The sequence below is a fragment of the Phascolarctos cinereus genome, unplaced genomic scaffold (genome assembly GCF_003287225.1).
Source record: "Phascolarctos cinereus isolate Bilbo 61053 unplaced genomic scaffold, phaCin_HiC Scaffold_9;HRSCAF=440, whole genome shotgun sequence".
NCBI lineage: Eukaryota > Metazoa > Chordata > Mammalia > Diprotodontia > Phascolarctidae > Phascolarctos > Phascolarctos cinereus.
The window spans coordinates 197,809,505-197,824,053 of NW_027556402.1; the positions used below are offsets into that span (position 1 = coordinate 197,809,505).

Here is a 14,549-nt window from a genome sequence, read left to right on the forward strand (position 1 = left end):
CAAATAATTTCAAACCGACAAGACTTTAGAATGGGAAGGAACCTGAGACATCATTCAATTCAATTTTTTCATTTTGCAATTTAGGAAACAGAGACCATGAAAGGCAAGTGAAAAGAGTACAGACTCTGGAACAAGAAAGCATGAGTTTAAATCTCCCCTCTGACATCTATTACCTACATGCTCTTAGGCAAGTCATTTAAGCTTTTGGGTCTCAGTTTCCTCAACCGTAAAAAGAGGAGTTTGGCTACATGGCCTCTAAGCTCTCATCAAGCTCTAAGTCTCTGATGCTAAGTGACCTGCCCAAAGTCACGCAGCTAACATGGCCATGGCAGAAATGAGACTCAAACCCAACTCCTCTATCTCCAGGTATGTGTTTTCCCCACTAAATCACCCCAATGCCAGCAATTAGTACAAGGCTTAAGGTGCAGTGGCAGATGGGACCAGTTTTATTGTCAAACACTTTGGAGCGAAAAAACTCTCCCCCCAAAAATTGGAGCAAATGTCCGTGGGAAGCTGACTGACATGAGAAACGAAGGTTTGCAATCTGAGAGGAAGTCCTGGGATAGTGGAGTGGGATAAATTTGCCAGACCTAAGCATGGGTGTAGAGAGCAACTATGATATCTCTTTTGTAAGATCTCACATTATTTTTGTGGAGTTTTTTGTATCAAAAGATGAAGCAATTGATAATTCTAGGGCTTCAATTTGAATTTTTTAGGGGTGATTGATTTGGGTACATTTTCTCATCATGTCAACAAGCATTTACTAAATGAAGCATTTGTATATGTACGTGTACATATATATGTGTGTGTATATATATATATGTATATATATACATATACATACATACATACATACACACATATACATACACACACATATTTGTATAGTGGTGACTATCCCTGTCACATGGAGACCAGGGTTCAATTCTCTGACTGGGATCCATAGGCAGCTAGGTGCTGTAGTGTGGCTGGAGGACAGGGCTTGGAATTGGCAAGATTTTCTTATCTTCTTCCTGAGTTCAAATCTGACCTCAGACACTTACTAGCTCTGTGACCTTGGACAAGTCACTTAAGCCTGTCTGCCTCAGTTCTTCATCTATAAAATGAGCTGGAGAAGGAAATGGTGAACTACTCTGGTATTTCTGCCAAGAAAACTCCAAATAGGGTCACCAAGAGTCAGACACAACTGAAATGACTGAACAACAAAGCAGCTCTGGGGATATAAATAAAACAAGTAAAACTCCCTGTTCTCAAGCAGCTTACGTTCTGATGAGGAAAGATATGCCTAAAGAAGGTTTCAGATTTAAAGATGACTGGCCATCTAATCTAACATCCTCATTTTGCAGATTTCAGACTCATGCCCAAGGTCACTTAGGTAGTATGATTCTTCAGAGGTGATATTTGAACCCAGGTCCTCTGATTTCAGAGCCAATGTTCTTTCCATGGTACCACACTGCCTCTAGTTGTACTCTTCACTAAACCATCCACCCAGCTGGTAAGACACTTTTCTTAAGGCACAGGTCTGCTTATATCCCTCCCTCCCACAATTAAATCTTTGGTGGCTTTATATTGCCTCTAAACTAAAATACAATGGGGTCATTTCAAGCTCTCTACAATCTAGCTCTAATCCACTTGTCTCTTCTTATTTCATATTAACCCCATTCATGTAACCCTATAATTACACTAATTATTTCTCAGGCCTGATATCCCATCCCCAACATCTGTGGGAGATTATCTTGGCACAAGCTTTTCCTTTCTCACCTTTGATGCTTAGAATACTAACCTGCTTTAAGACTTAGCTCTGATGTCACCTCTTCTTTGAAGGCTTTCCTGTTTTCTTCCCCATGGCCTTGTTACTGCTTTCTCCCTACTCAAATTGCCTGGGACATATTGTATCTCACAGTACAATGTAAGTTCCCTGACAGCAAGGATTTTTGTTCTTGTATTCCTAGCACCTGTCTTATACATAGTAGGTACTTAATGATTATGGAATCGAATCGGTGTCTGGATTCCTTGTTCAGACTCTGACTGTGATTGATTAGACTTGCCTCTCACTGTCCAGTTGCTTTGTCTGGATTCCTGGCCCTTACACCCCAGGATAACTCCCTTTGTGCCAGCATGGGAAGGATAAGGCAGCTTTCCTTGTTCCCAATCGTCAGCCTGTGTTCTGGGATCTGCCTTTAACCGTTCCTTGTCTCCCCAGTTATCTCTGACCCATGGCTTTGTTCTGATTTTGGTTTGCATGTTCTTCAGCTGAGACTGACCCCTTTGCTCCTGGTGCCTGACTTGGCTCCTGACACTTGATAACTGCCCCACATCTTGCTCTAGCTTTATGCCTTGATCTTATGGCCAACTCCCTGAAAGGACACACGCTTGGTCATTACTTAAACTTTTCCATCTCGAACAAAAGAAATGATACCCCACACATTGAACGTTAGAACTGGAAGCAGGGATGTGACACACATGCAAAAACAGTAGTAATCCAAGAAATAAAACTGATGAAGACAGTGGAGAGAGGTCTAGACAAATGCTTTAGGAAAATCTGAGAAGACAGTGATGACTGTCACTTGGGGGCTGAGATTTAAGGTGTGGAGAATAAGAGAAGGCTCCACAGACAAGGTGGTGCCCAGGCTGAATTCTTAAAAAAAAAGGAAAGAATTCAATAGAAATATTTGAAAATATCATCATTTCCTGCATGTGATAACATTAAGTAAAGTGATAACAATGATATCTGGCATTTTTACAGTGCTTTAATATTTACAAAGCACATTACATACATTACCTTATTTGAACAAGATCAGTCATGTTTGGGGAGAGGGAGGATGCCAAGGAAGTAGCAGAAGAAATCAGTAAAAGCAAGAGAAAAAAGCAATATATTCATATTAACTTTCAAAATCACCAGTAAAAGAAAAACATGGAATAAAAAATCTATTTTTTACTGGAACAATTTTGAGAAGATTTTTTTTTCTTTTCAGGAATATCTACTTTGTCTCACAAAATGTGATTTGCATGGTATTAGAGTAAACAAATGAATATTACATTTTTTCAGAGAGTTTTTAGGCTCAGACTTTCTAACTCCAAATAATTTACTCGTCACTCACCAGCACTGTCATATAGCATGTTTACAAACTAAACCAAGAAAGTTTCTAGGAAAAATGCTGCTCTTGACAAACAAAGGAAACGTAAGCATGCTGAGTTATTCCTGTGTGTGTGTACATATGTATACACATACACATATATATATATATGTAATTTCCCTTGTGTCGTTCTAATGAGAAAAAAATGGAATCTGTGTGAGCCAGACTTTTGCCATATCTTAGTGCTATTTCTTCTAGTGATGTTATCAGAATAATTCATCTGAGTAATAATGATAGCTAGCACTATCATATCACTTTAAGGTTTGCAAAGTGTCTTACGGATATTATCTCATTTATTTCTCACAACTCTGGGAGGTAGGCGCTATTTTCATCCCCACTTTAGAGATGAGAAAACCAAAGCAGGCACAGGCTGTGACTTGCCAGAGTTGCACAGCTAGTCAGTGACTGAGACAGGATTTGAACTCAGGTCTTCTTGACTCCAGGGACAGAGCACTGGTAAGCCATATCACCTAATTCTCCAAACTAGAGTTGTTCCTTTGTAGAAAAGAGATTCAGATATGGTGACCCTGACTAATGCCAAATATCTCTTTAGTTTTTAATAATTTTTAAAATTCTGAGCTTAACAAACTCCAAAAGAAAAAAATTAGTATTTCCACATAAAGTTAATATTTCCATCTAGGCCATTTCCAGTCATCCAGATGAATATCTGGCCACTGGACCCAGATGGCTCTGGAGGAGAAAGTGAAGCTGATGACTTTGCACAGGCCTTCCTCACTCAAATCAAAGTCAATTGCAAGTCATGCCATCGTCTCCTTGTTGTCATGGTCCTCTTCAAGAATGAAGGACAAACACAACAACATTTCCATATATATGGTAGAACAAAAAAAGATGATTATATATGAATCTGTGAATCTCTATTACATACAACTTGCTTTTTAAAAGATATATAACAAACTTGCCATATTACATTAAAAACTGTTCTGCTTTTCTGTGTTTCTTCCTGATTTTCCTCCTGTTCTCTTCTGTGCATTTTCTTTTAATGCTTCAATGACCCTTGCAACACTACTGCTAGCCTCCATACCCCTAAATCCACCACTCAGTTTTAAAAGATATACAAAAACCTGGTAACAAATGCGCATTTATACATAAAAACAATCCACACGTTGGTTAAGTGGCTCTTTGAAAACAAAACTTCTTAATAGACTAGAGAGGAAAGAAACAGCAATAATTAAACTCAATAACCCAGTGCTAGATAAACCTGAAAATATAAATTATCTAGGGAAAAGCTCTCTATTTGACAAGAAGAGCTGAGGAGACTGGAAATGGCATGGCAGAAATTAGGTTTAGCTCAACACCTTTTACCATATGCTGCAATAAATTCAAAATGGATACATGACCTGAATATTAAATCTCATAAGAAAAATTAGAAGAGAAACAGGTCACATGCTTTTCACAGCCGTGGCTAGGTAATGAATCATTTACCAAACAAAGCGAAGAGGTGATTACAAAAGGTAAAATGAAAAATTCCAAATATATGAAAGCCTTTGCATGAAAAAAATTAATACAATTAAGAAAAGAAAGGAAGTGGTCAACTGGAAAAAATTTTTGTGCCAAATATTTAAATAGACCTGATAAAGATCTGATAGATAAGACAGATAAACCAACTAGTAGAAATGATAATCAAAATAACTCTTAGGTTTCACTATACTCCAGGTAAATTGGCAAAGAAGATCCAAGATGGGAAAAGTTAATGTTGAAGGAGTTATGCAAAGATAGACACACTAATGAATTATTAGTGGAGCTGTGAATTGATACAACAGTTTTGGAAAGTTATCTGGAATTATGAGAAGAAAGTAATGAAAATGGCTAAACCCTTTGACTGAGAGATTCCACAGGTACATACATATTCCAAAGAAGTTAACAATAAGAAGAAAGTCCCTATGTAAATGAAAATACTTATAGCAAGACTTTTTAATGTTAGCAAAGAACTGGAAACAAAATAGATGCCCATCTCTTAGGGAAGGACTAAATAAGGGGTGGTGTATGAATGGAATGGAATATTACTGAGCTCTAAGAAATACTGACTGATGAATCCATTAAAGAATAGAAAGAATTAGTTGAAATGATACAAAGTGAAGTAAGCAGAGTCAGGAAGATGACACACACAATGACTATAAGAATATAACAACATACAGAAATGATCAAACAAAATGAAATAGTGAGAAACTTTAGTGACCAAGCCTGAGCCTGAGGATGAGATCCAAGAAGGTACCTCCTTCTGTGTGGAATAATACATCAAATATCAGCCTTTCTTTGGTGTCAGTTTTGTGGCACGTCTCTCCTTCTTAGTTCTTTATTATAAGGAATGGCTCTTTGGGATGGAAGAAGGAGATATTAGGAAATACTGGTGATGTAAAAGACAAAAGATATCAATCTAATTTTATTTTAAAAATTAAAAAAAATAAAACAAAGTTTCCTAAGAATGAGAGCTATTCAAGATTGGAATGGGTTGCTGTGAGAAGCAGTGACTTTCTCATACCTGGAGATATTCAGGTAGATGATCACTTGTCAGAGATTGTGTAAGGTCGATTCTTGCTTAGGTACAGATTAGGCTGAATGCCCTGTGAAATCCCTTCCAACTCTGTGGTTTTGTGATTCTATGATGTTAGGAAAAATAATATTCTAGGAGGGAGCCTCATATTATAAAATGGTGATAGGCCAAAAGAAGTTATAATGCTGTTCTGGTTACAGATAATAAATAATTGGCATTATTGTGCAATAATGTAATGTATCAACATACAGGGTATAGTAATAAAGGAGCATAGACATATATGTTGAGGTTTACAAGGCTCCTTTCTCACAAGAACTCTGTGAGGCGGGTAGTACAAGTATTATTTTACAGAGAGGAAATCTGAGGCTCTTAGAGGTTAAATAAAATCAAGTCAACAAGCATTTATTAAATATTTACTATGCATGGTTAAGTAACTTTCCTATAGTCATATAGCTAATTAGGGGCAGAACTGGGATTCAGTTTGACTTCAAATCCAATGAGTTTTGTCCATGACAAGATCAAAGCTCATTTCAGAGGTCTGCCTTCCAGCAACTGCATTTGCCCAGAACAGTCTCAAGTTCGGAAGTAAATGAAAAAAGGCCTTAACGAAGCAGCAAATAGCAGGAGAAGCAGAAAGACACCCTTGCCCAGACAACCGGGTGTAAAATAAAGCAACAGAATTAGAAGCCGCTACTACAGTGACAGAGGGATCAAGTGACATCTGACAACCAGAGGAGGAGGCATTTTTGTAAGCTGGGGGTTATCTCTGACCAATGCCTTTCTCCCTACCCCACCCCCTTCCAATCAGTTCTCCGGTCTGATTAATTCTACCTCTGAAACAACTCCTATCTGTCTCTTCTTCTTCATTACCACTGCCATCCCTCCAGTCCAAGCCATCATTACCATTCCCTTGAACTGTTACCTCCTAAACAGTCTCTGCTTTTTCAAATATCCATTTCATCCATCATGGTGCAGTCAACACACTAGGTCTTATGTATAGATCTGGTCATGCCAGTTCTCTGTCTAGGAATCCTAAGTGGCATCCTATTGCTTACCAAGTACATTTTAAACGCCTTTGACTGGTATCCACAATTTGGTAGCATTATGCCTGTTCCAAATTTTTATTTATTTATTTTTTTATTATTCATTGATATGCTTCATTCCTCTCCAGGTTACACTCCTTACTTTCTCTTCCATGCCCCAGAAATCTCTTCATCCTGATTGCTCACTTCCAACCCTAGAATTCACACATTAGAAAAACCTTCTGCTCCTGTGGTCTCTCCCTCTGATTAGACAGCTTCTCCCAGAGCTTCTATTTAAGAAGGATGCCTAGACCAGCCATATCTGCACTCTTCTCCAGGTTACATACCAGATTTTTTTCAGCTATGCTCCAGAAACGACTTGATCCTAGAAGCTCCAGCTTTTCTTACTTTTAAAAAGACCTGAACTCTTCTGAAGTAGTTTTTGCTTGCTCTGTTCTCCACGTCTGAAATGTCACCTCCTCTACCTTAACTACTTAATTATTACTCATTCTTTACAACTTAATTCAAATCCCTTCTTTTCCAGGGAGCCTCCTCTGATTTCCCCAATTGGTAACAATGATTCTTAGACCTCACATGGCACTTCCACCATACCTAGAAGAAATTTTCTCCTCATCTCTATGTCTGAGACACCTTACTTTCCTTCACGCCTCACCTCAGATACTGCCTCCTTTGTAAAGCCTGGCTTCCAGTCCTGCTCCCTCCCTACTTGTTAGTGCTCTCCCTGGACCTCTATTAGCAAGGATCTCTTTTGAGTGCTTTGATAGCTATGCAATTTCATTGTGGGAGATGCTCCCTCCACTGATGAAGATTCATGCCATGCCTTTGTATCCATGTCCTCCATAAATTCTCCGCAGGGCACCACCAGCCAGGATGAGCACCTATCTCTGATCTCTTTATGTTACCGTAGATAGCAATGGAGAAACTGAGCTGGGCATCAGTCATTCCTCCTTCTCTGCACGTGATTTGACTGCCTTCTTCTCTTGTCATACATCTTTCTGGTGATATACTTGAAGAGTTGTCTCCTGTGAAATTCCTCATTAGTGATGGATCATAATCTACTCAAATCCCTACTTGGTAAGTGACCATGTCCAAGTTTTCAACCTTGGCTCCAAAGGCTGGCCTTCACTTTAGCCTACCTACTGCTTCTCTTTTAAAATCTTGAAGTTCTACACAAATGTATGGGGTTATTTATGACAATTAATATTATCACTAATTTAACACTTACTTAACAAGCTCCTACTATATTCAAGTCCATGCCTTCAAAGAGCCTGCAGCTTAGCAGGAAGATTAGCCCTTATAAATAGTCCAAGTAGGCTATGACTCCATAAAGGTGAGATTCAGACAAAATCTAGGGAGATGGTTCATTTTCAGGCTTAAAGAATTTAAATAAAGAATTCAGTCACTCATTATTCCCAACAACTTTTTGTATCATGCATTTTAGATGTATCAAACTCTTTACCCTCTGGTATGAACGTAACTGGGGCAAAGTTGGTTAAAGGCTCCCTAAAACTGCTTAGGATCACGAGATCCTAAGATTTTGGATCTGAAAGGAACTTCAAAGACCATGGAGTCCAACCCCTCTCATGCTACAGATGAAGCAAATGAAACATATTTAAATAAAATCATTTAAATTTCTGGAAATCAGCAACTCCCAAGGGGTTAGACTTTTGGGGGAGGGGGAAGGGTACCTGAGAATAAGCAGACAAGAAATAAAGGTGGTTGGTCTCAACGAGGCAGAGGACTGAATAACCCTCAAAAAGGGAACAACCTAGTTCCTAAATAATTGAAAGTCAGTGTCAAAAAGATGCTAGGTGAGCTAAGCAAAAACCTGGTTCCCAGGCACCCCCTTTCCTTCCACAGCCTCTGACTTGAGTCCCCCATCAGTGAACTCTTCCTTACAGATTAGGTCAGGACACCTGTTGCTCAGCTCTTACTCACAGAATCTTCCTTCGGCGTCTACACAACCATCAGCGTTGCCTAGGTTAGCGAGACCGCGGTCTTCTGGGAACTATAGTCCATCACTCTTTTGCTCTTTGCTTCAGCGGGATGTGAGAAAACTACTCAAACGGTGAGCAGAGTGAAAGGAATGCTTGTTTGTGCGCCGTCGCCTAGCAACCAGAACGCGGAGCCAGAAGTGAAAAGAAAACCCTCCCCCAGCACCCCGCCTTTACAAAGTGACTACAATCCCCAGAATGCAAAGCGCAGATCTCCGGCGAATACTACAACTCCCAGCGTATTCTTCTCCAGAGGGAAAACAGTGCCCGAGAAGCTCGCTTTTCGCAATGCATCCTGGGGCTTGTAGTTCTTCGAGCAAAGCTTGTCATTTGCCTTGGTTTCTGATTCCCTCAGGACAGGAGCTGGGGAGCTTCTCCAGACCCAGAAGAACGTGATGCGCGGGCGTTGGGCGCTCTGTAAAGCTAGGGTGGGAGGGAGCGCGTAACCTTGCGAGGAGTGATTGGGCAGTCGTGGAGAGCTTTCTTACCCCCCCCCCCGACTCCCACCCCTAATTCCCAACACCTCCCCTCAGTTGAGCTTGGATAGCGGAGGGGAGGGGGGCTTCCGGTGCGGACGGCGCATGTGCCCAACCCTGGGGCCGCCGTGACTGTGGAATGTTTTGGGGCTGTCAGTGAAGGGAGAGAAGGAAGCTGAGCCAGAGATCGCGCCGGGCTAGGCTCGAACCTGAGCGGCAGCTGGAGCCGGAGCCCGAGCGGGAGCCCCTCCCCCCTTCCCTTTCCCCCTCCCGCCGCGCGCACCCCGTCCCCCGCTGCCTCCGCGAGCCGTCCCGAGGGCTCAGTGCTGGGGAAGAGGAGGTGGCGGCGGCGGCAGCGGCTGCCCCAGCGGCTGCCCCCGTGCGCTCTGGGACCAAGCTTGCGGAGGAGCCGCCGCGAACGGCCCGTCCCCGCCGTGGCGTCGTCCGCGTCGTCCTCGCCGTGGTCCTCGGTCTCCCTGTCTCCCTGTCTCCCTTGGGCAGCCGGTCCTCGGGGGGCGCCGCCACTGCCGCCTCCTCCGGGGGCGGGGGCGGGCGAGAGCCGGCGGAGGCGATGATGAACAGGTTCCGAAAGTGGCTGTACAAGCCCAAGGTGAGCAGGTGCGAGGGGGAGGGAGTGCGTGTGCGCGCGTGGGTGCGCGCTCGGGCAGGCACTGGCGCCCCTACCCCGTCCCGTGCCGCTGCTCCCCGCTGGGCGAGGCAAGGCAAGGACCGGGACGTGGGCGGTGGCAGGCTCGGGCCAGCTTAGCCCGGAGCTCCGGCGCCCCGCCTGGGGCACGGCGGGCAGCCTTCAGCGCGGCTCGCGCCGTGGGCTGGTCCCCCCGTGGTGGTCGCGCCGCGCCGCGCCACTCCGCCTGCCCGGGGGCAAGGAAGACTAGCCAGACGCCTGAGTCCGACACTGCAGGCGTGTGTGTGTGTGTGTGTGTGTGTGTGTATGTGTGTGTGTGTGTGTGTTCACTAGGGACAGCGGCTCCCGCAGGGAGCTTGTGACAGTGGCCAAGCGTGTGCGGGCGGGCGGGCATGGGGGTGACTTCTCTTAGCTTGTCATCTCTTCGCTGCTGGCTGGTTTTGTGGAGATCTAGGACTGTTTGCTGAGCACTTTCCCCGCACATCTCTCCCCCCCCCATAATAATAATAATAAGTCAGATCTTTTTAGCGCTTACAAGACTGACCAAGGGCTTTCTTTTATTCCTGTGAGACGAGAGCGCGTGTATTATCCTTGTTTTGCGAAGGGGAGCATAGAGAGGAGAAGGGTTTTGCCAGGGTCACTCAGCCCGCAAGTAGCGGAATCAGGAATAGAACCCATGTCCAGTGCTTTCTCCGCTGCGTGATTTCCGTAGCAAGAAAATGGGTTTGAAGGATAGTTTAGGACCTGTCTTCCCTTGTTTCTTGGGCGGGGACACGGAATTCTAAGAGTCACTTTCCCCCGGCTCTTCAGACATCCCGGGAGTAGGGGGTCTTCTTGGATTGGAGGTCTGGAGGATTAGGAGCTGACAAAGCTTCCAAAGCTGGGGACCTTAGAGGCTTCTTTCTTTGCCCGGGGGCTGGGATTCCCTCCGAGCGCAGGACTGTCTTTGAAGGGTGTCCTGCGGGAGCTGTTCTGGGCGGATAAACCTTCGCTGCGGCGCCGAGCGGGGTCAGGCGTTGCAGCTGCGGCTTTGCGGTTTGCCCCGACAAACCCCTCGCTGTTGCTTATCCCGGTCAGGGCTTCACGTTTTTGGACCTGGCTTTAACCACTTCTGTGTTTGTCAAAATCCCCAAAGTCCCAGAGAATAGTCTCCATATCTCGACCCTAGTAAAATAATATTTCCTCACAGTTGTTGATTTTAGGCTAAAGAGTTGTTTTGAACTTATCTCTGCTGGACCCCTTAAATATATGCGTATTTAGCCGTATATAAATGTGTGTATGTACGTATAGTGAGTGGGGAGTAGTAACTGTGCAATACCCAATCAATTCTATTTGAAAAAAGCGTGCTAGACTTTTTTTTTTAATGACAGAGATGCCTATTCATTTCGACACAGGTACCAGCTTTAGGCAGAAAACCATTTATGATCCCTCCCCTTTTCTATATTAATAATGTACCAAGAGAAGGTACCCAAAAAGTTAGAATTTCTGCATCTTTGAAGCTCTTATTGAAATTGAACTGTTTTGCGGAACTGCTGTAAGTTCCCCCATGAAATTTGATTCAGGTTTTGACAATTTTGTAGCCCCCAAATTTACCTCTTTTTAGCCATTAATTTTCACATTGTTATAATTTATTAATGTTTGCATTTTTATTTTTTGAAGGCAACCAAATAGTTTGGTGGCACAGTTTTTTTTTCTCAGAATGTGTTTTTAATTTTTCTTGATGTTAATCAAAAGTTTATCTTTGAAAATTTATCCTTTCATGTAGTATATCATTTTATGCACTCCACATTGAAAAAAATGTCCAAATCCAGATGTGTTTGGTATAATTTTGTTAATGTTTCTAGGGCTGTTTGAATTCAATGTGTTAGTACTTGTAAATTTAGTGTTATTTCTTGTGGTATAACTTTCTCACCAATTAAAACAGAGACCATCTTGTCAAAAGGTGAATTTTTTTTTGGAGCAGTAAATTCACAAAACCTCTCATGTGTAAACATTTAATAGCTCACATTCCTGTGACATTTTATTACTTATGAATAATTAAGTTGCAGCTTATGTGTCCACTATAACTTATCTATCCCTAAAAACAATATACTTGATATTAGTATTTTTAGAGGAGGCTGTTTAGTTAGTTTTTCCACAGAAAAGTAGCTAATTTCAAAATGACTTCTCATATTTACAAAAGTGATTTATCAGTCTAGTTTATAGGTTTGGGTTTTTTTCTTAAAGCTAGGTTGTTAATATAATTATATTGTATAATTATATAATAATAATGACATTATGTATGTAAGGTATTCTATAAAGGTTATTGATTTGATAGAAAATAAGTCATTCTGTCACAAGTAAACCAAAGTATAAACACCTTTTTTGTTTGTTGATTAGTATCATTAACTATGTCAGTTACAAAATAGCAGTGTTTTGGTTTTATTATGTTTTGAGGTACTCTGAAGAATAATTTGTAAATGAGAACTATAAATACAGCACACATCCTTTTAGGTGTGCTGGTAGAACTAAGAATTTTATCACTGTTTGACTGTCTTCAACGCTCTCTTCTATTTTAGTGCCATCTTTGGGTTGCTAGAATAGAGCAATATGTACAATTATTTTATTGTTAGCCAGTACCACAAAGAACCAACCCAGTACTTTTCATTCATTTGTGATTTCTATGAAAATTGGTGTGAGTAATTTTTAACTAGGAAGGTTGTAATTGAACTTAATCTTATTGAGATAACTCCTTTTTTTTTGATGATTGTGTCATACAGAGTCAAAGTGGTATAGTCAGTGAGTCAGTAAACATTTATTAAGTGCCCACTATATTCAAGCACAATGCTAAGAACTGGGAATACCAAAAAAGGCAAAAGACAGCCCCTGCTGTCAAGGAGCTCAGTCTAATGGGGGAGCCAACATGCAAACAACCACGCACAAACTACATACAGGATAAACTGGAAATAATCAACAGAGGGAAGTCACTAGAATTAATAGGGATCAGGAAAGGCTTCCAGTAGAAAGTAGAATTTAACTGGTGCTTATAGATAGCCAAAGAAGCCAGGAGGAAGAAGATGAGTACAGAAAGCATCTCAGAGGCATGAGACAGACAGGGAAAATGCCTGGATTGGAAAATGGTGTATCCAGTGTCACTGGTTTTCAGAGTATTCATGTATATGTATATGTGAGTGTGTATGGGTGGTGGTGGTGGTATAAGATGTAAGAAGACTGGAAAGATGGGAGAGGGAGAAGGGTAGGTTATGAAGAGTGTTGAATACTGAAGGTTTTAAAATTTGATCCTAAATGTGCTAGGGATCCCTTGGAGTTTATTAAGTTGGTGTGTGTGTGTGTGTGTGTGTGTGTGTATGTGTATGAGAGAGAGAGAGAGAGAGAGAGAGAGAGAGAGAGAGAGAGAGAGAGAGAGAGAGAGATGGTCAGACCTTTTCTTTAGGAAGATCTCTTTGACAGATGAGTAGAGGATGAACTGAAATGGAGAGAGCTTATGGCAGGAAGACCAACCATTAGGCAATTTCAATAGTTTAGGTGTGAAGTGATGAGGACCTGCACTATGGTGATGCAGTGTCCAAGGAGAGAAGGTCAAATGAGGGCTTGTTAACATATTGTACATAGGGGTGAGAATCAGTAAGGAGTTGAGAGTGACACATGCATAGTATTGTAAGACCACAAATTTAGAATTGTAATTGATAGCTAGAGATTTTCTAGCATAACAGTCTTATTGTACAGCTGAAGAACTGAGGCATAGGGGCAGCTAGGTGACACAGTGGATAGAGCACTGGCTCTAGATTCAGGAGGACCTGAGTTCAAATCCACTTACTAGCTGTGTGACCTTTAACCCCATTGCCTAACCAAGAAAAAGAAAAGAAAAGAAATTGAGGTGTAGAAAGGGAAAGTGTTTAGACAACAGTTAGACTAGGCAGAGTCAGTTTATAAAGCTAGGTCTTTTGACTCTAGAAACCAATTCACATTCTGTTCCACCATGTTGGATTAAGGCTGTGTGACTGTAGGCAATGTCATCATCTGACCTCTGAACTGTAGTTTCCTCATCTATAAAGAGAGAATAAACTTGCCATATTGATCTTCCAGGACTATTGGGAGGTCTATATAAATGTGAATTGTTATAATTTATAACATACATATGAAATTGAGCACTAGCTTATAGGCAGCTATAGAACACCAGCTGTTATGTGTTATTGAAGTTGAATTGCATCCCATATGACCTGAAGTCTGGATAGCCATGGTGGAAACTTGTGGTGGTTGTTAATGGTCTGTCTTTGGGAGTTCAATACCTGAATTTTTAATTATTTGGCTCTTTGAGAAGAAAGTCTGTCTTATTTTATCTTTATTTGCTCTCGGCACCTGGGAGATACTTAGTGTTTACTGAATTGGTTTTTGAATTGGCTAGATTAGAATGATTCAGTCATTCAAATAGCTTTTTGTGTTCAAATAAAATCTTGGATTATTAATTAAATATGTTTATGTGTAATGTCTAGTCTAATACAATATTTGGCACAAATAAGCACAATCTCTGTGCTGGAGAGCTTTACAGTTTAGAATAATTAGCTTGTTAAATGTAGGTGGAACCGTGCAGGGAAATTCTTGCAGGATTTGAGGATCTCTTACTGCTGATTTGAATAGCTATAAAGGTTATACCAGGAATTCACTATAAAATTCATAATAAGATTTTAAAGTTTAATTTAAGTCAACTTTTAGTTAGAATATAGTGGAAAATATTTTGAAG

General features: G+C 41.4%; 2 protein-coding genes across 3 annotated transcripts in view; one reads left to right on the top strand and one right to left on the bottom strand.

Moving 5' to 3' along the window:
* The window catches only part of CFAP99 (cilia and flagella associated protein 99), a 187,339-nt gene extending 178,533 nt beyond the window's left edge, over nt 1-8,806 (bottom strand). Inside the window, exon 1 of the mRNA XM_020992207.2 lies at nt 8,631-8,806. The gene's annotated coding sequence lies outside the window, so the exon portion shown is untranslated. The remainder of the gene's footprint in view (nt 1-8,630) is intronic.
* An 80-nt stretch (nt 8,807-8,886) lies between these two features.
* ZFYVE28 (zinc finger FYVE-type containing 28) overlaps nt 8,887-14,549 on the top strand; it is a 214,067-nt gene continuing 208,404 nt past the window's right edge. The window contains exon 1 of one of the 2 annotated variants that reach the window (XM_020992215.2): nt 8,887-9,772. In XM_020992215.2, the coding sequence (XP_020847874.1) occupies nt 9,734-9,772 (39 nt within the window). In that variant the 5' untranslated portion in view covers nt 8,887-9,733. The remainder of the gene's footprint in view (nt 9,773-14,549) is intronic. The other variant, XM_020992212.2, reaches the window with a different exon arrangement.